The sequence below is a fragment of the Giraffa tippelskirchi genome, chromosome 14 (assembly GCF_054371585.1).
Source record: "Giraffa tippelskirchi isolate mGirTip1 chromosome 14, T2T-mGirTip1v1.2.pri, whole genome shotgun sequence".
Classification (NCBI taxonomy): domain Eukaryota; kingdom Metazoa; phylum Chordata; class Mammalia; order Artiodactyla; family Giraffidae; genus Giraffa; species Giraffa tippelskirchi.
Genome location: NC_137288.1, coordinates 47,065,749 through 47,086,054, shown reverse-complemented (window position 1 = coordinate 47,086,054; position 20,306 = coordinate 47,065,749). Strand labels below are relative to the sequence as shown.

The 20,306-nt window shown below is 42.0% G+C and overlaps 2 protein-coding genes across 14 annotated transcripts in view; one reads left to right on the top strand and one right to left on the bottom strand.

The window, feature by feature from the left end:
* GREB1L (GREB1 like retinoic acid receptor coactivator) overlaps positions 1-14,747 on the top strand; it is a 186,854-nt gene extending 172,107 nt beyond the window's left edge. Inside the window, exons 28-35 of the mRNA XM_081562755.1 lie at positions 1,235-1,396; positions 1,515-1,722; positions 6,385-6,550; positions 7,733-7,960; positions 8,878-9,019; positions 10,039-10,239; positions 10,532-10,670; positions 11,949-14,747. Of these exons, the coding sequence (XP_081418881.1) occupies positions 1,235-1,396; positions 1,515-1,722; positions 6,385-6,550; positions 7,733-7,960; positions 8,878-9,019; positions 10,039-10,239; positions 10,532-10,670; positions 11,949-12,112 (1,410 nt within the window). The 3' untranslated portion in view covers positions 12,113-14,747. The remainder of the gene's footprint in view (positions 1-1,234; positions 1,397-1,514; positions 1,723-6,384; positions 6,551-7,732; positions 7,961-8,877; positions 9,020-10,038; positions 10,240-10,531; positions 10,671-11,948) is intronic.
* Positions 11,717-20,306, bottom strand: part of ESCO1 (establishment of sister chromatid cohesion N-acetyltransferase 1) — a 43,451-nt gene continuing 34,861 nt past the window's right edge. For 3 of the 13 annotated variants that reach the window (XR_014074880.1, XR_014074879.1, XR_014074874.1), the window contains 4 exons: positions 19,208-19,308; positions 16,369-16,584; positions 15,265-15,364; positions 11,717-12,877 (listed from right to left, as the gene is read on the bottom strand). Coding sequence is in view for 5 of the 13 variants with exons in the window: in XM_081562756.1 (XP_081418882.1) it covers positions 16,436-16,584; positions 19,208-19,308 (250 nt within the window). In the remaining 8 variants the exon portion in view is untranslated. Of the gene's footprint in view, positions 12,878-15,036; positions 15,365-16,269; positions 16,585-18,114; positions 19,309-20,306 lie in introns of those variants that run through there. The other 10 variants (XR_014074875.1, XR_014074878.1, XR_014074873.1 and 7 more) reach the window with 6 other exon arrangements.

The following is a 20,306-nucleotide window of genomic DNA, read 5'->3' as shown; positions in this document are numbered from 1 at the left end:
GCTTGCTTCTACCCTTGAGGATCAGGTCTTCTCCATTTTCCCCCAGGGAACTCAGAAGGATTTACTGGTCTTTCTGCTCTTCTGATAGAAGTTACCTTTCATACCCCAACTGTTTTCCTGTGTCATTGAAAACTTTCAGTGTACTGTTTGAAATCAGCTCACAATGCTTTATGCAATATAGATGATACAAGCCCCTGATCTATAATTAGAAAATTCATTTTTTAGACAATGTATTAAAAACTTTCTACTTAGTTTCTGTGTGATTACAGTACTGCCTGATACTTGGGAAGCAGAATGAAGGAGATCTTAAGGGGAGTATTACAATATTTTTCTATGAAATGTAATATTTAGGTTGAACCTCTTGGGAAAGCTACCTGGATTCTTCTCCTGCCTGCTGACTAGTGATGCTCTCTTTTCATTAGGCCAAATATTGTCTGCATTGTAAAGACCTTTGTGTAATTATTCACTGAGGTGGGTTATAAGAGAATGTGTGAACTTTCCAGCAACTTAAAAAAGAGGTTAGATTTGTATGTGGCTTGGATGAGTCAAAGGTCTCTTCTGGAAGCCAGAGTTCTAGGATAAGTGACCACCATTCAGACATCTTCAGCTTCCAGTGTAGCCGGGAAAGATGGGCCCACAGGGGTGTTTTAATGATGTCAGTCTTAATAGTTTATTTAGGAAAAATATCATTTGACCTGACCCACTCAGAAGAGGATCCCTCGGTCAGGAAGATCCCCTGGAGGAGGGCATGGCGACCCGCTCCAGTATTCTTCCCTGGAGAATCCCATGGGCTGAGGAGCCTGGTGGGCTACAGTCCAAAGGGTCGCAGAGCTGGAGACTGAAGCAACTTAGCACACACGCGTGCACAGAGAAGCATTTTCCCCCATAACTGGGCACCTTTGGGAGTGTTTGCGTAGCAAGACCTCCCAGAGGTGTACTGGGCCTCTGCAGGGCTGAGCAGTAGTGGTTCTAAGAAGGTGAGAAATTGTCGTTTTCAGCAGCAGTCACTGCTCCGCCCTCAGAGAGGCTGTTTGGGGTGAGATGCTTGGATCTCGTGTCAAGCCACTAGAAGATGAAGTGTTTGCCTTTCCCTACTCTGCACGCACAGCCAGGTCTGGCAGGAGGTAGAAGTCCAGGATAGCCGGCCTCTATCAATTACCATCTTGAGAAGAGCAGCCGGGAAGCTCGCCAGTTGTGAGCTTACACGCCCTCCCTTTGTTCTTTACAAACGCAGATGTCCGACTCCACCCTCCACGCCTTCACATTCTCGTCCTCCATGCTGGGAGAAGAGGTGCAGCTCTACTTCATCATTCCCAAATCCAAAGAGAGTCACTTTGTCTTCAGCAAGCAGGGCAAGCACCTGGAGAGCATGCGGCTGCCCCTGGTCTCAGACAAGGTGGGTGATAGCGTCTGGATGCACAGGCAGATGGCCTCTGGTGCTAGAGCCAGAAGCGTCTAGCATCTAAGGGTTCTAATTTCTCTTTTTGGCCTCTGGTCCTTTTCTTTTCCTTCAGCAGAATTTGAACGTGGTCAAGAGCCCTATTTTCACCCCCTCCAGTGGCCGCCACGAGCACGGGCTTCTAAACCTCTTTCACGCCATGGAGGGCACCAGCCACCTGCACCTGCTGGTGGTCAAGGAGTACGAGATGCCGCTGTACCGCAAATGCTGGCCCAACCACATCATGCTGGTGCTCCCCGGCATGTTCAATAACGCGGGCGTGGGTAAGGGCGCGCGCGGGATGCTGGGCAAGGGCTGGGAAGAGAAACACCAAGCTCCACTCCTCAGGCTCCCAGAGGGTCCCATGATCCTGGAAAGTGTCTTGTTCTGTGGACCAAAGGACTTTTGACTCTCAAAAAAAAAATTATTATTTTTGGCCGGGCTGGCTCTTCGTTGCTGCACAGACTTTCTCTAGTTGTGGTGAGCCGTGGCTACTCTCTCGTTGCAGAGCACGGGCTCTAGGACGTGTAGACTCCGGTGGTTGCGGCACGTGGGCTCTAGAGCACAGGCTCAGTAGTTGCAGCACCTGGGCTTAGTTGCTCCTCTGCACGCGGATCTTCCCCAATCAGGGATCAGAGCCGTGTCTCTTGTGTTGGCAGGTAGACTCTTCACCACTGAGCCACTAGGGAAGCCCTTGACTCCTCTTTAAATGAGTTTTCATTTCTTTTTATCTGCAGTCTTGCAGAATTTTTTCTTCTGAGGACTAGCATCCAAAGAAGTCACTGATACACTGAGCACCCTGGGAGGGCTCGGCACTCCAGCCAGCACAGGCTGCAGGTGTTGCTCGCTACCAGCTGGCAGCAGGGACCTCAGAGAGGAGGACAGTCAGAGGAGGAGGGGTTAGCAGTTCAGACGCAGGTCTGGAGGGATCTCTGGGGACCATCGCTGATCTTAAAGGCACACAGCAAGTTCTCGAGGGTTCTGTACAGCTGGGGACTGGAAGCATCATCACTGCTGAAGGCAGTCATCTTAAAAGTGCCTGGAAGTCTTTCCTGCTTTTCCCCTCGGGGTTTAAGTTCAGTGGGGTGATTTCTCAAGGGGACACCTGGCTGTTGAGTGTACTGACTGAGCGGGAGGAGGAACTAGAGAAAGGTCCAGAGCTCTTTAATTTAGCCCTGAAGGCAGGAGACCTCCAACTGGATCCAGTGTCCTAGAGCTCTGCTGTCTGCCCACTCCCTGCATCTTACTCACTTCCCATCGCCTTCTGTGGGAATTTCAAGGCAGAGCTTCAGGAGGTCTGAGGATCAAGAGCTTTAGAGCCCACTGTTGGAGTGAAGGCAGCAAAGCGCCGAGGAGTGCCCTGGATCCACGTGGGCCTTCTCTCCAGGTCTCTCTTCCCCTTTCCTTCTTAAGACTCTTCCTTTCTTGTTCTCCATTTCACTCCTTTTCATTTCCTCAAGTTTTAGCCTTAATATCGATGAAACTATTTTCCAAACAGGTTTATATTTTTAATGTAATTTTATTTCCCATCACTTAACATCAAATGACTTCAGACTTTCACATATTTCTGGTCCTTTATCCTCCCCCAAAACACATATCCCCAAACTTAACCAAAATCTTTCTCTGTATTTACATGACCCTCACACCTTTCTGTGCCTAACTGACCTTTAGGAGAAAATATTTCCTCATCCCAGATTTGAGTCAGTTTGTTTAGTGCCAGTTTTGCCATTTTTGTAATCATCTGGGGAGAGAAACCAACATATATGCAAATGAAGCTTTTTTTTTAATTGATAAACAGCACAAAATTTAGCCATTGTTAAGTGCATGGTTCAGCATTCATCAGTACATTCATACTGTTGTGCAACCCGTCTCCAGAACTCTTGTCCATCTTGCAAAACCAACTCAGTAACATCAAAGGTTAACTCTTGATTTTTATTACCATTCACCCACTAATGGGCCCTTGGTCTGCTCCTCATCTTCTGACTATTGTGAATACTGCTGCTGTGGACATGAACCCAAATCTCAAAACCCTGCTTTCCGTTCTTATGGGTATATACCCCAAAGTAGAATTGCTTAATCACATAGTAATTCCACTTTTAATTTTTTTTAGGAATTGACATACTGTTTTTCATAATGGCTTGTACATTCTTACCAACAATGTAAAATGGTTCCAGTTTTAACATATCTTCACTAACACTTGTGTTTTCTGGGAATTTTTGCTGTTGTTGTTAGTAGCCAACCTAATGGGTGTGTGATGGTATCTTGTGATTTACACTTTCCTAATGATTAGTGCGGAGAAGGCAATGGCACAACACTCCAGTACTCTTGCCTGGAAAATCCCATGGACAGAGGAGCCTGGTAGGCTACAGTCCATGAGGTCGCTAAGAGTCGGACACGACTGAGCGATTTCACTTCCACTTTTCCCTTTCATGCACTGGAGAAGGAAATGGCAACCCACTCCGGTACTCTTGCCTGGAAAATCCCATGGACAGAGGAGCCTGGAGGGCTGCCATCTATGGGGTCACACAGAGTCGGACACGACTGAAGCAACTTAGCAGTAGCAGCAGCAATGATTAGTGATGTTGATCATATTTGTTTACTGGCCATTTGTGTATCTTCTTTGGAGAATCTATTTTTTAGTTTTTGTTGTTGACTTATAAGAGTTCTTTGTATATTCTAGATTTTCACCCCTTATCAGACAAGGTTTATAAATATTTTCTCCTATTCCATAGGTGTTCTTTGCACACTTTAAAATTTTTATGTAGTCCAATTTATTTTTTCTCTTGTTGCCTATGCTTTTAGTGTCACAGCCAACAAAATCAACAAACTATTGCCAAAACAAGTATCATTAAGCTTTTCCCTATGTTTTCTTCTAAGAGTTTTATAAAAGCTCTTTGGTCCATTTTGATTTCTTTATACAGCATAAAGTGAGGGTCCAGCTTCATTGTTTTGCATTTGAATGGTTTTAGCACCTCTGTCAAAAATCATTTGACCATATATGCAAGGGTGTTTCTGGGCTCTGTATTCTTATTCCATTGGTCTGTCTCTATGCCACTGCTACACTGTTTTGATTACTCTAGTTTTGTAATCAGTCAAGTGTGAGACCTCCAGCTTTGCTGTTCTTTTTCGAAGATTGTTTTGGCGATTCAGAGTCCTCTGAAGTTCCATGTGAATTTAAAAATGAATTTTTCTATTTCTAACAAAAGAAAAACTCTGATATTTTGATAGGGATTGTATTAGATTTGTGGATTGCTTTGTGGTATGTGTTAACAGTATTGTATCTTCCAGTCCATGAACATGTCTTTCCACTTATTTGAAAACACTTTCAGCAGTGTTTTGTACTTTTTAGTGTACTGGTCTTTAGCCTCCTTGGTTAAACATGTATTCCAAGTATGCTTTTTGATGAAAATGAAGCACTTCTTAATTTCCCTTTTAGATTATTATTATATATAGAAACACAGCTAATTTGTGTTGTTTTGTGTCTGCAACTCTGAATTTATTCTAACGTGTGTATCTGTATAATATTTAAGGTTTTCTACACACAGATAATTTTACTTCTTGCCAACTCGGGTGACGTTTTTGTGTGTGTAATTTCTCTGGCTAGGATTTTCAGTACCATGTTAAATAGAAGTGGTAAAGTTGGGCATCCTTGTCTTATTCTTGATCTTAAAAGAAAAGCTTTCAGTTTTTCACCACTGAGTATGTTAGCTGTGGGCTTTTTCTTATATGGCCCTTATAATACAAAGTATTACACACAATGCTCTTGAAAGCTATCAACAGATTTTCCTAAACCCTACCATTACCCTCCATCTACTCAAACTGTTTTCCTGGTTCCTCCATGGACTTAACTGGGGTTTTTTTAGCTTCTTTATTTCTATGTTTTGTTTCATTTTAGGGTTTGTGTTAGTTGCTCAGTCGTGTCTCTTTGTGACCCCTATGAACCCAGGGTCCACCCAGAATAGCCCCACCAGGCTACTCTGTCCATTGGATTCTCCAAGAATACTGGAGTGGGAAAAAAAAAAAAATACTGGAGTGGGTTGCTATTCCCTTCTCCAGGGGATCTTGCCAACCCAGGAACTGACCGCGGGTCTCCTGCATTGCAGGGAGATACTTTACCATCTGAGCCACAGGGAAGCCTCATTTTAGGGTGGCCCACTCATAAAACCTAATTCCTGATGATCATCATCTTAATTGCTAACACTCAGAGTACTCACTTACCATATGCAGCACTGTCCTGAGCACCATACAACAGTCCTTTGAAAGAGACATTATCATTGCCTTCTTACAGGTGGGGAAACTTAGGCACAGGGGAGTTACCTGTTCACCATCTCACAGCTATAAAATACTAGAATTGGAATTCAAACCTAAGAGCTTGGCTCTAGTCTTCTCTCTTATTCACTATATCATATGCCTCTTACAAAAAAGCACACCAGGCAAAGGATACCAGTTTCCAGAGTCTTCTTTAAAGACACTGTTGCAAATTTCCTAAAGGGACTTACAGCAGGGGACATTTTAGGGTAAGTGGCATACCCACAGTGCAGCCCTGGCTGCTGCTGAGACTGGGGGAGCCTCTTATTCTGGCTCTAAAGAACCAGCAGTATTTCCTCTATGTGGTACCCTTTGTCCTGGCAGGAAAACTGGATTCTAGCAGCACTCCTCAAAGTGCAGTTCATCAATCACCTCTGAAAAGGTCTCTGGCCCCTCATCAGACACCACTAGTGTGAACCTCTGGTAGTAGGCTCCAGGAATCTGCATTTTAAGCAATTTCCTGGATGATTCTTGCCTGCATTGATGTGTGGGAATCACTGCCCTGGATGTCTGGTCAACACCCATGTGTACAGTCACCAGGCGAATACACATGCATATGGAGACAATGTGACATGTCTGTGGGGCCTCCACCAAGCTCGAGAAGGGAACATCTGAGCCTTTTTTGTGTTGGCTTCCAGGTGCTGCCAGGTTCCTCATTAAGGAGTTGTCGTATCACAACCTGGAGCTGGAGAGAAACCGCCTGGAAGAGCTGGGAGTTAAACGCCAGTGTGTCTGGCCTTTCATCGTCGTGATGGATGACTCGTGTGTCCTTTGGAACATTCACAGTGTTCAGGAGCAGACCAGGTAGGGACAGATCTGTGCAGTTCTAGGAATGTGACATGTGCCACCGAGCAGGTTCTCTCCTCGGCCATCATGGCACAGGAAAGTAAATGAGGGGCACAGCTTCCCAGGGCAGAGCCACCATCCAAGACCATTTACTCTCACCAGCACATTCTGTGGTGACTTAGGAATTTCTTAATCTAGACACTCGGTATGCCATTAAATTCCTGGACTGTTTGTGTATCGCAGCTTTGGTCTGCTGTAAGAGTCTGTTGAAAGACACTGTGGTTTATTTAGAAAGACCACTGGCTTCTGAATCAGACCAGTTTTTAGCCCCAGCTCTGCTTCCTAACTGTCTGGATGAAAAGGGAAAGTTATTCCATCTCTGTCTCAATTCCATCCCCTATAAAATTATGGCTGGGCCAAAACCCGTGGTTCTCCTCCTGGGGCAGTGGCGAGGGGATCCATGAGGACCATGAAATGCTAAACCTGGAGACGTCCTATGCAGTAAATGAGCCCAGATGTTCACAGCCCCACTGTGAAACACTGTGCCACATAGTCTCAAGGCCCTTCCAGCTCAGACGTGATCCTGTGCCCTCATTTTCCTGGTAGATTTGAAGCCAGGGACATTGAGAAATATTCCTTTATTATACCATAATTACCAGGACTGGGAAGAGTACCTGTGTGCTTCTAACCTCTGGCTACCTCTCTTTGGTAACTCCCTGTTCTACTCACCTTGAAAATGGGCCGGATTTCCTTCTCTACCTTTAAGGGGTTAGCCTTACCCCGGGGGGCTTTCCCAGTGGCTCAGTGGTAAAGAGCCTGCCTGTCAATGCCGGAGGTGCAGGTTTGATCCCTGGGTGGTGAAGATCCCCTGGAGAAGGAAATGGCAACCCGCTCTAGTATTCTCGCCTGGAAAATTACAGGACAGAGGAGCCCGGCAGCCTCCAGTCCATGGGGTAGCAAAGAGTCGGACACACACAAGGACGCTCACCCCTAGAAGGCAGCTTCTCTAGATCAGCAGTGACAGGCAGCATGAAGACCAGGTTTGACATCGTTGTCCACTCCAGACTAATAGAAAGTCAACCAGCTAGTTGTGTCCTTTACAGATATTAATACCATACAGTAGTGTCAGCTCTTCGCAAGTGACCGTATCTTCAGTGATACTGAGTGATCTCTCATGTAAACGAACTCTGCATTTCATAGCCAGCCCATGGAAACAGGAGTTTCCAGTAAGAATGTGTCCTTGAAGAGTGTCTTGCAGCACATGGAGGCGACACCGAAAATCGTGCACTACGCGATCCTGGGCATCCAGAAGTGGAGCAGCAGGCTGACTTCTCGGAGCCTCAAGGTCCCGTTCTCTAGGTGCCATGTGCACGACTTCATACTCCTCAACATAGACCTGACTCAGAACGTGCAGTACGACTTCAACAGGTAAGGTGGGCTCCTGGACACGCATCATCCTGCCGGTTACTGACTCACTCTGCCCAGCTCCAGCCCCTGTAACGTGTTTATTCCTGTCTCTGAGAAACCAAGACTCTGTTTATACGGACAGAGGAAGGGGGATCACAAGCCCCCAAGTGCCCCTTCATCACTGTTCAAACTGACCCAGACTCAGTCACGAGTGCTGCAATGTGAAATGCTTAGGAAACATATTTCAGCCATCTTATTATTCCACAAGAACTGAAACAGGGACCAAACTGTTTCATCAATGGAAATAAGTATGTGGACCCACAAACCTATTCACGATTAACCTTTCACTCACCCTCAGAACTCGGAAGGTAGTCACTTCCTGAGATGTTAGCAAGACCCTGAGATCTGGATCCTGTAGGGAAAAGCCAGCTAGCTCTGGCCTTGCCTCCTGAATGAACTATGCCCATGTCCCAGAAAATCTGAAATGGCCAAGGAAGAATGTCAGAGACCGTCAAGTCCCTCTTATGTCAACCCCTGAGCTGCAGCTCTTAGAATATTCTGCAGCGATTTCACTTCTGTTTTAAATTTGGCAGATGCTTCATCCTATTTGCAGCCAGGATGTTAACACTGGGAGCAGCTCTGCACTCCTGTCCCAGGGAGTATACAGAGTGTGTGGTCCTGTTTCAGTTCAGGGGTGCCTAAGTAAGGTGCTGTGCCATGTCTGGGACCAGTCACCTCACTCCCTCCTTCCTTAATGACTGCAGTGCCCCCATCAGGGCATTACAACACAAGCCAGTGTTCACAGAGCCAGCTCCATGTGGGGGAAAGGCCGGCTCTGTTTGAGGTGGCCACCTAACATCTGCCACGGATGTTGTCTCTAAGCACAGCTGAAAGGTGACGGGCAGTCAAGGGAACCTACCATTGTGGTTCTAACTTAGGTATTTCTGTGAAGATGTTGACTTTAACCTGAGAACGAACAGTAGTGGACTGCTCATCTGCCGCTTTAACAACTTCAGTCTCATGAAGAAACATGTGCAAGTTGGAGGGCAGAGGGACTTTATCATTAAGCCAAAGATCATGGTAAGTTGGCAAACCTGAGTCTCCTGCTGAAAATAAGATGATCTCTCAGTATCTGTTGTCTGGTACTGGCATTAAGTACGTGCCACTTGACTGGAAAATGAAGTAACACAAGGGAGGCCACTCTTAATGTCAAATCTGGAGCCTTGTTTCCCTCACTGAGGACTCATCTAGAGCCATATGTAAGTTTTGAAAATTCAACAGAATTACCTTTCTTTATATTTAAGGCTTAACTCTGTCAAACCTTTAGTTTCAAATGTGTTCTATAAACTGGCAAAGTTAACATTTTTTACTTTCTTTATGTAACACATGAGAGAAATGTAAATCAAACTGCTTCCTTGTGTGGTCCTTTGCCAGTTTTATTTTTAAAGTAAGGCAGATCAAAACCTGTTAAAGGGTTAATTCTATGGGCCTACCCTTTTCCATTTAAAAGATTTGCTGGTAGCTAATCATTTATAGGGCTTCCCAGGTGGCACAGCAGTGAAGAATCTGCCTCCAATGCAGGAGACACGGGTTTGATCCCTGGGTTGGGAAGATCCCCTGGAGAAGGAAATGGCAACCCACTCCAGTATTCTTGCCTAGGAAATCCCATGGACAGAGAAGCCTGGCAGGCTACAGTCCATGGAGTTGGAAAAGATGGACTCAACTGGGCATGCACAATCATTTATAGCACGTGGACTATCCAGTGGAGCTTAAAGACCTCCTTGCTTTTTTTTCTGGGATTTAACCCACCCACATCCAGTAGTGCTGTAAAAAGGTTTCTGTTGGTCCTTACAATGTACATTCTAAATGCACAAACTTTCAAAGAAGCCTTCTTTAACATTTGCTTGGGCCCTTGCTGTGTATAAATTATGTTAAATCCAACCGAACTGTTTCCAACGGGAAGAATTTCAGAACCCAAGGATGACAGCTGGTGCTGCTGCCTTTCCTGCGGGCCGTCAGGATGCAGGCGTGCTCTCCTTGCAGGGGTCACACAATGCCGGCTGCAACATTTCCCATTACTCCCTTGGCTCTGATTCCAGGTGTCAGAGAGCGTGGCGCCCATCCTGCCCCTACAGTACGTCTGTGCTCCCGACAGTGAGCACACCCTTCTGGCAGCCCCTGCACAGTTCCTCCTGGAGAAGTTCCTGCAGCACGCCTCCTATAAACTCTTCCCCAAAGCTATCCGTAACTTTCGGAGCCCCGTGCTGGCCATCGACTGCTACCTTAATGTTGGACCAGAGGTAAAGGGGGAGGGGCCGGGGCTCTCAGGTAGAGGGGATTGTTCTGCATCTAGCAGTTTCCCTCATAACTGCCCTTTATTATAAGAAATAAGCTTTAGGTAGGTTAAAACTTGACACACAAAGGGAGTACGAACTTGAGATAAGCAGCCCCCTTAAGTTCCAATAAAACATGTCTCCGTTACCTGACCCTGAGATGGACAGCTAGAAAGGAAGGCACGGATCATTCAGCTGACGATGCAGAGGTTTTGCTTGCTTCTGAAATGCTAGTGTGCTCTGTGCTTGATGGTTACAGGTGGCCGTATGCTACATCAGCTCCAGACCCCACTCCAGCAACGTCAACTGTGAAGGGGTGTGCTTCGGTGGACTCCTCTTGTACCTCTGTGACTCTTTTGTAGGTGCTGATCTTCTTAAGAAATTTAAGTTTCTTAAAGGTAAATCAAATTCAGTATCTTGCTTGTGAGTGCTGTTAGTTCCCACTGGACAAAATGCAGAGGTGAAAAATTATAAAAGAGTGCTTTAACAATCATTTTGCCAATAAACTGAATACCTTCCTTTGAAACTGGGGCACTGACTTTTTCAAACAAGGGAGTTAGGCTAAATGTGGATAAATATAGCCAGGTTTAAAGATGTTGTCACCACTATTAATTTTACATAGGAATGATGCAATGCAAATGCTTCTCATATAAATCTAATTTCAATAAAAATTAAGTCAGTTACAATTCTGGAATACAAGCCAAAGTTGCTTCAACAGGTATGCAGCATACAGAGGTTTGCTTAAGAACAAACTGCAGATTAAGCATCACAAATAATCTTGATAAGGTGACTCCTGAGGTTGGTGAAAAAAGGTTCAGTATGTTGTATACAGCGTGCCACTTTTATGACAACAGGAGAAACTATACTTACTTATATGTGTGTATAAAACATCTGGAGCTGTGTGCATGTGTGTGTGTGTGCGGGGGGAACAGGAGGAAGCATTTTGGGGGCATTTGGCAATATCTGGAGACATTTCATGTTGTCACAGGCTGGGGTGCTGCTGGCACAGAGTGGGAAGAAGCCAAGGATACTGCTGAGCATACTACAAGAACAAAATAGCCCCCACAATAGTTATGTGGCCCCCAGTGCCAAGGTTGAGAATCCCTCCTCTAGTGGGACTCACAGAACCTTACAACGTGGGTTTTAATGCTGGTTATCACAGCAGAAGGGCTTCCCTAGTGGCTCAGCAGTAAAGAATCCGCCTGCAATGCAGGAGACCTGGGTTCAATCCCTAGATTGGGAAGATCCCCTGGAGAAGTGAATGGCAATCCACTCCAGTATTCTTGCCTGGAGAATTCCATGGACAGAGGAGCCTGGTGGGCTACATACAGTCCATAGGGTTGCAGAGTTGGACACAACTGAGCAAGTAACACACACACACACCACAATAGAAAGGGTGGGGTGTGGTTGGGAGGGCTTTCACTTTACACTCTTTCAGAAAAACTTTGGCATTTGTAACAGTTTCTTTATTCAAAGTAAATAATCAAATGAACAGTCCTCACAGGTTACTTTTATGTTGGTTCTCAAAAGGGTTCCCTTCAGTTCAGTCACTGCTCAGTCTGTCCGACTCTTTGCAAGTGTGTTCGCTTAGGGGATATAATCAGAGGGAGGTAACAAAGGTTCTTTAAGTCCTTTCAACCCCTCAGCCTAAGACACAGCCCTGCTTTCTCCTGAAGGTGCTACCCTGTGTGTCATCTGCCAAGACAGAAGCTCCTTGCGCCAAACGATCGGCCGCTTGGAGCTGGAGGACGAGTGGCAGTTCCGCCTCCGGGACGAGTTCCAGACCGCCAACAGCAGCGACGACAAGCCGCTCTACTTTCTCACTGGACGTCACGTATGACCTTTTGAAGAGACCAAAACTAGCAGAGGGATGCCTAGGTGGGGTGGGGCAGAAATAATTATTGGGGATTTTATTTTTTCCTTTAAAGTACAATCACTGTGGAGCAAAGTGCAACATGTATTTGTCTGTTCTCCAAAGAAACCCCCCACCCCCAAATCTGACCCAGATCTCTGGGGGGCATCACTTTCCTTCACTTCCAGTTTCAGTACCTTAAATTCAGGTTAACTCCACCCTAGGTAGTTATGCAATTAACTCAAGATGTGGTCTGCCCATGGGAGCCTGAGGAGGACATACTGTGGAGAAACCACATGGACGCTGCATTGTTTTTTTTCTACTACGCTCTGTCAGGGGGAAAACTGACTCTTGGTGTTAGCGAGCCTGAATGTGTTACGTGAGACTCATGCCATTGGTGTGGAATTAATTGAAGATTAACGTTTGAGGCCTGAGCCTTCAGTTTCTCTTCAGATCTGTACTTTGGTACAGTATTACTCAGGGGTCGAAATGATAGAATGTAGAAGATATTTGTATTTAAAAAAGTAGCCTTGTCTTTCTCTGTGCAGTGTTAGTTTTTGATTTATAATCTTGTATGTATTGAAACTTTTGGCAAAATTTCCACAGGAGTTGAAAGTTTACTATTTAAACTGAACAAACACGTTAGTAAATGCAGAGCAGGCGTTGTGTGTATTTATGCAGCTTCTCCTGGCTTAAGTTCTTTCGCTTTATCCATTCTTTAAAAATGTTTCCAGTCTCTTGAGCACATCATGCCTGTGAGAATATGAACAGTGATTAATCTTGTAGAAGGAAAACCTGATTCAAAAGTTGAGCCAATTAAGGTTTCAGCAGTCATCCCACACCCACTCCATTGGGTTGAAATTAAGCAGTTGGCACCAGCAAAGCTAAATGTCAGGCAGGCTAAGCTTCTATGTGGAGTGGAACTAGTTTGTTTCCTTTCAAAGACTAAAGCAGAGTTTCCTTTCAAAGATACACTGAATTAGCTGCCTTATACTGACAATACCACAGAAACTGCTGAAATGGGAAACAGAGCCATAGAGAGAGAGGCTGTTTTACTTAATTCTACCAGCGAGTGAGTGAGTGAGTGTGTGTGTGTGTAGTAAAGAAGAATTCCATTTAAGTCTTTTTGACTCAAAAATCAGCAGGGGATCTTTGTTCAGTAGCAACAGTAGGAGGCATAAGTTTATACAGACTTTTTTACCACAAATTTTAATCAAAAACGGATTTCTAGAAAATGTTCTAGAAGATACTAAGCTTGTTGGAAGTTAATTCTTCCAAATTACTTCGGTTCTCATTGATGGCTTGACATTTTTCTTATTAGCCCATATATCACTTTCACTTTATCTCCACTTTACACGGCCATTTTTACTTGAATAGATGTCGTTTATGGCCTGAAAACTACTGAGAGGGGCCTGCTAAGCCTGCATTCACTCAGAACAAAGAGTGTTACCTGACCAGCTTTACTAGTTTGTGATACGGAGTTTACAGCGAGTGAAAAGATGGAATGTACTAATCTGAAAATGATTTCAGATCTCTTGGTTTTAATAGCTATTTTTGTTTTATATGTATCTTAAATGAACAATTCCTTTAAAAATTCCATTTTTAATTGATCTTTAAAGAGGACCTGCCTTATATGTGCTTTAAAAATACTTGTTAATTTTAGTACAGCAGAACTTTTGGCAAACAGGTACGTTCTGAAGCAGGCTGATTTAGAGATGAATGTATTTCATTTGTTTTGTTGAAAGGGCCTACTGCAGATGATATCAAGAAACCCACTGTTTGTGCAATATTCCAATATTTACTATATAGGGCAAATAAAATACTTGAAATAATCCTAAAACAGCTGTTCCTGGGGCAGATGGCCTCTCAGGGTTTCTTCTGGCTTTATGGCTACAGTCTAAGGAAAAATTTTTTAAGTACTTTTCTGAGCTGTGGAGACTCCATATTTGTTAGGGCTACACTCTGAAAAAATCAGATGATTATGATCTCTTAAATGCTGTTTAACTCTGTGGAAGAGAAATGCCAGAATAAAGCCAAAAGACCATTACCCTGATGATGGAGAATTTAAACTGACCTGCCTATTTTCAGTGTCTGTCTTACTAAGGCTTGGATCTTTTAAAATCACCTTATCAGTATAATTCTTTAGAGAATGTTAGGTTATTCTCCTTTAAGGATAAAATTGCACAAGCACAGAACACCATGATTTGGTTAATACAACCCCTGGTGTGTTCCACTTCAAGCCTCGCCAGCCCTTAGAATATCATGGTGTGAATGTGTTTACTTGGCCTGCAGAATAACTGACCTATAGACCTGTTAAACCCTGCCATATGTGAGGGTTCACACAGGTTAATACTGAATGTAAACTTACAATGAGAATTGCTGTATTCAATTTTTTGGGCTGTAATTTATGCAATTGCTTCTTGTGATTTTTAGAAAAGGAGGCACCTGTGTTACTTTATTACTGTAAAGTTTCTTAACCAAAATTTGGTGAATTTCACTAGTCAGTCTACCTCACATTTTGTTTATGATTCTAAATTGTCTTAAGTTGTGTCGACAGTACGTTCTTGTCCTTTCATTTAATTTGGTGAATGTATTAAATTCTCCCCCACCCCCTAAAAAGAAAGTGTGTTTTCTTTACATTTTCTGGTATGTTCAAAAATGGAATGAGCTGGCTCTGACAATGTCCAAGAAAGGCCACAAGTCCACATGTCATAGGTTGGATAACTCTAAGATTCTACTGTTCTGGCTTAACAGTGCAAGAAAGTGCTGAGTAAGTATTTGTGGACTGAAAATCTATATCTTATCCAAAGAAGATACACACATATAAAGTATCTACACACCATGTCCACTTGCAGAGTGACACATAATTATGAATAACAGATCTAGAAATGATTAAAGAGATGTTAGAAATATTCATGGTACATCCCCGATCTTTTATTTTATAGATGGCAGCCTTTGATATAGAACTGTAAAAACATTCTTTAGGGTCAGAGGTCCCTGGCTGTTAACTCAGGAGGGGCAGTAATTATTTTAAGTATGCTGACAGATTCAGGAGCAAGTAGGAAACTGCCAGTGTCCCACTACATACTCCAATGGAGCTGCCTTGGAAAGACGAACAGCTGTGAAACTGCATGCTGTACCTTTGTATTCAACTACGGAGAGCCGAACAATATCCAGAGAACAAACATTCCTCAGGCTTGTCTTCAGTCATGGCAACTGGCTCATAAGCTCCCTCTGGGTCTAAGAGAATATTGATAAAACAATGAAACCCTGGCTTCCCCGAAAAAAACAAACAAAAAATCATCACTAAAGATGCAGGAAGGACCTCTGGGGCCAAGGAAACACTGTAAATTCCTTATGTCTTAACTGTCAAGAATTAAGCTGAGGAAAGACTCTACAGTTGACTCTTCAACAATACAGGTGTGAACTTCACAGGTGTACTTACACACAATTAAAAAAATAAAAGTACTACAGCACTACACAATCCATGGTTGGTTGAATCTACAGATACAAAGCACTAATATAAAGAGCCAACTGTAAAGTTATACCTGATTCGCGACTACGTGTGGGGTTAGCACCCCAACCCCCAAGTTGTTTAAGTGTCAACTGTACTTCAGTGAGTATGACAGCAAATGGAATAGGAATAGTTAGAGAGAAAAAGCCACAACAATTAAGTTTTCTTACCAATTCTTCGCTGTTCTAAGACAGAATCTTCCCTTGGTCTGCTAGAAAGCCCAAGAGCCACGAGAACAGGTAGCAGGCATATATGTGTCTGCAGTCGCTACCCCAGAAATCAATTTAGCCACCGTAACCGCCAGTGCACTACATCCAGGAAGGAGTGTGGCTGTGTGCCTACCAAGATGCCCTAGCTGGGCAGCCATGCAAAGTAAGCGACAATTAAAATATCACTCTATGTCTACTGTATTTACTGTTCTTTTGATAGTCATGATTTTAGTAGATATATCAAGTTCACTCTTGCACATTATAAACTGATAAAATACTGATTTTTATAATGCTGACAAAATGAAATAAAACCATTGTATGTCCACGTAAACGAGCATAACGCATAAGATCACAGGGTGTCTGTCTATACTGGTGGTTCCTATAATGTCAATATACTAGACATTCTTATAATAGACCAACTATTCAAGGGTAGCTGAGAAAACATTTATAGGCACCTTTATACAATTAGCAATTACAGAATCAATCTGTTTTGATGTTTGTGACCATTAGCGTTTACTCACTGTGTCACTGGTACCTCCACAACTCCACAGAGACCATGATTCTGTTTCTGTCGTCCCTCTTCAGTCTTCAACTGTGGTGTGACAATGTTGACGGTTCTTTTGAGTCTTGGTTTCTACCACTTTCTTCTGGTTCTTCCCTTGCATGTGCATTCTCACAAGTTCTTCGATAGTCTCTTCTACCTTCTAATTTTATAAACCCCAGGGTGCAGATCTCCTCTAAATCATCAAATAACTAATTAAATTGGTTTAGTTCAAACTTTTCCCAAACTCTAGGCCTACATGCTCAGTTATATACACCAAACAGATATCTCCACTTGGAGATTCACCAACCACCTTCAAACTGTGAGCAGAACCAAGTTCATCCTTCCCCATCCAATCTTCCCAACTAATTCTCCAGTATGCCCTTCTCGGCCAAAAATTCACCTACTCCACTACCTAAACCAAAATTACCCAGGTTCTCCTGTCACGATCTTTCTCTAGTCAGTTATCAACTCCATCAATTCTTCAATTTTAACTTCTCAAAGTTCATCTGTCTAATCTTCATCCACACATAGTTCAATTTGCAATATCTTTCACAAAGACTGCAGCTGCTCCTATAAGCTGGTCTAAATTCTAGATTCCTCACCTGTAAACTCTACCTATGTGGCTGTCATGATAATTAAATAATGCATCACTAGGGCTTCCCTGGTAGCTCAGATGGTAAAGAATCTGCCTGCAATGTGGGAGACTTGGGTTCGATCCCTGGGCTGGAAGATCCCCTGGAGGAGGGCATGGCAACCCACTCCAGTATTCTTGCCTGAAGAATCCCCATGGACAGAGGAGCCTGGTGGGCTACAGTCCATGGGGTTGCAAAGAGTCAGACACGACTGGGTGATTAAGCACAGCACAAACACAAGGTATGACATGCGGCAAACACTCAGATGTTAAATATTATTAATAATTCTATTCTTAGAGAAATAGCTAGATTGTAAAATTTGAGGGGCTGTGTCTTTAATATAAACACAAAAACAAACAATCTTCCTAGTAATGGTAATCTTTAAACCAACCAATAAATACAGCCTGTCTACTTCCAAGTCCCTTTGAAACCCATCAAGTATGGCTCCCCAAAGAATCCTATTGCTTATATGCGAACTGGGCCTGTATTATGAGTTTAACAGCTACTAGAACATCTATGTTACACCTGAAGTTTTCATCCTGTTTTTAAAAAATCATGGGTTCCCTGTCAGGCAAACATTGAGACCAAGGATGACTAGAAGAGTCTCAAGACCTAAGAGAAAAGCAGTGTCAAGAGTTGGACCATCATGATGAATGAGAAGAAATAGTTACATTGCCTTACCATTCCACTCTACTGACAGGTACAGAGCCTTACACCACTCGATTGATTTTAAAAGCACACATCTATGGGTGATAAAGTGTGTATATATATATATATATATACACACACACACCCCTGTCAATCTTAATTTAAAAGTCCTAATTTTTAGCTGGTTTTAATGTCAGCTCATAACATTCACCTATATTAAATCATAGTGGTGTTTCATTCTTGGGCCATGGCTCTTTATTTCTTTGAAAGACCAGAAAATTCCCATGTTAGGAGCTTGTCTTTTGGAAATGTTACTGACATACAGATTCTGCAGCAAACTGGTGAAAACTACCTTTTCAAAAGCCACTGTTTTAATCTTATTTCAAGGTATCAAACCTAACAGACTTCCTGAAAAAGCACAATAACAACATGCCATTATCACATTTATCACTTAGAAAAAGCTATCAAGTATTTTATTATTTTATTCTACATTATATACAAGTCATAAAAGGCCACAGCAGTTTTTCAACATATAAACCCTTTAAAAGTAGAGGGCACTATGAAGGATAGACAAGTATCAAAATGAAGTCCAATAATGAGGGCATATACCCAGTGTAGTATTTCTGAGGAGTAACTAAGCAGATACCAAGTCATACATATTTATTAGCTTGCGACTATTCCACAGGTTTTTATAAACCTCTTTGGGATTGTTAATAGCCAAAGTGTGCCAAGTTGATGTTTATTTTAAAAAGTGAAACCAGAATGAAAAAATAAATAAAGGGCACCATTCTAACTCGAGTCATTCATAGTTCTCCAAGAAGGAAAGCTTCAATTCTTTTCCACCTTCCGCTTCTTGATGGCAGCAAGAAGCAGAAAAAGAGAACTAGAAAAAACTCAGTATTTCAAATTCTCTCTTGCGAATGGAGCTTTGCTTTTTTTGTGATGATTCCTTTAAAGTAGGTATCAGACCCTTTAAGAACTAGTTTTGATTCCTAAACACATAACATCACACCCTTCTTGAATAATAATGTAAAAACACTGGTTTCCATTCTGTGAAAATACAATCTTTAAAACTATAACTGGTATCAGCAGATCAATATAAAAAAAATACAGTACCAAGCTACACTGGTATATTGCCACAATTAAGAACTTCAAAATATACTTATCACTGAGACCATAGTCCTTGCATTAGTTTTCAGTCCACTATGAACAATTATCTGCTGCATGTAAACATGTCTAAATAACTATAGATAAAATACATCAATCATAAATTTCTGTAAAAGATAATAAAATATCTTCTTTAAAAAACAAAACAACAATAAGCAATTACTTCATTTTTTTTCCAATTTTATGAAAATGGAACAACCTTATGGTTGTTGCCAGTCCTGAGGTTCATTGTAATAAAAATGGCCCTAGTTCCTGGTTTAAGTCAACAACCAATCCATTCTCATCAGCAGATGTCTTCTGATACTGTAGGCATGAGTTTATTTTAGGTACTATTTTGTCCATTAATAAAATTATATACCAGAAACTGACCAGTGCCACAGTACTGTGTTGCAAACAGTTTTCCATCAGGAGTAGGGTCTGAGAAAGCAATTTCCTCTTTACTCAAGTATGAGCCATATATAAAGTTACTCCTGTTTAAAAAAAAAAGGGGGGGGGTGGAAGGTAAAAAAAAGAAAATTAAATTGTTTTAATCATTAAAATGGAAAAACCTGTCAAATAATGTTGTATATTCTAGAAACTTAAAAATAATTGTTTTGTAAAAGCAACAATGGTTATAAAAACATTTACCCAACACCTTTTCATGATAAATATACTCCAACAACTCTGAATAGAAGGAACTTCCTCCACCCTGATAAAGAGCATCAAAAGACATCAAAGTTAACTGTTTAAAAAAAAAAAAAAGACTGAAAATTTCCTCAGAGATCAGGAACAGGGTAAGACCACATCTGCTCATACCTCTTCTATTATCAAGGACAATTAGACAAGCAAAAGAAATGAAAAGCAACCAGGTTGGAAAGGAAGGAGTAAAATTATCTTTTCACAGATGACATGATATTTTATATACAAAAATTCTAAGGAATTCACAAAATAACAGATCTAATAAAACATGAGTTCAGCAAGTTTGCAAATTATAAAATCAATATTAAAAAATTAATTTTATTTCTATGACCAATTCAAAATGAAATTTAGAAAACAACACTTGAAATACATAGTAAATACTCAGTAATCTAAGTAAATACTTAGGATTAAATTTAACAAAGACATGCAAGACCTAAAAAATGAGAACTATAGAGCATTGTTGAAAGAAATTAAAGGAGACCTTAGTAAACAGAAAGACATCCCATGATTATGAATCAGATGACTTAATATTGCTAAAATGGCATTATTCCTCAAATTGATCTACAGTGAGTTTTTCTGCAAAAATTAACAAGCTGGTCCTAAAATTCATATGCAAATTCAAGAGACAAAAAAACAAACGTGATTTTCAGAATCTTCTCTATCCCTTTGATTAAAATTCAAGCAATACATATGTAACTTTGTTTTGTATTGTCCAAGTCTCCTGTAAATGTGTTATCATACTTTTATACTTTAAAAAAAAGAAAAAAGAGAAATAAAATCAAGAAAAACT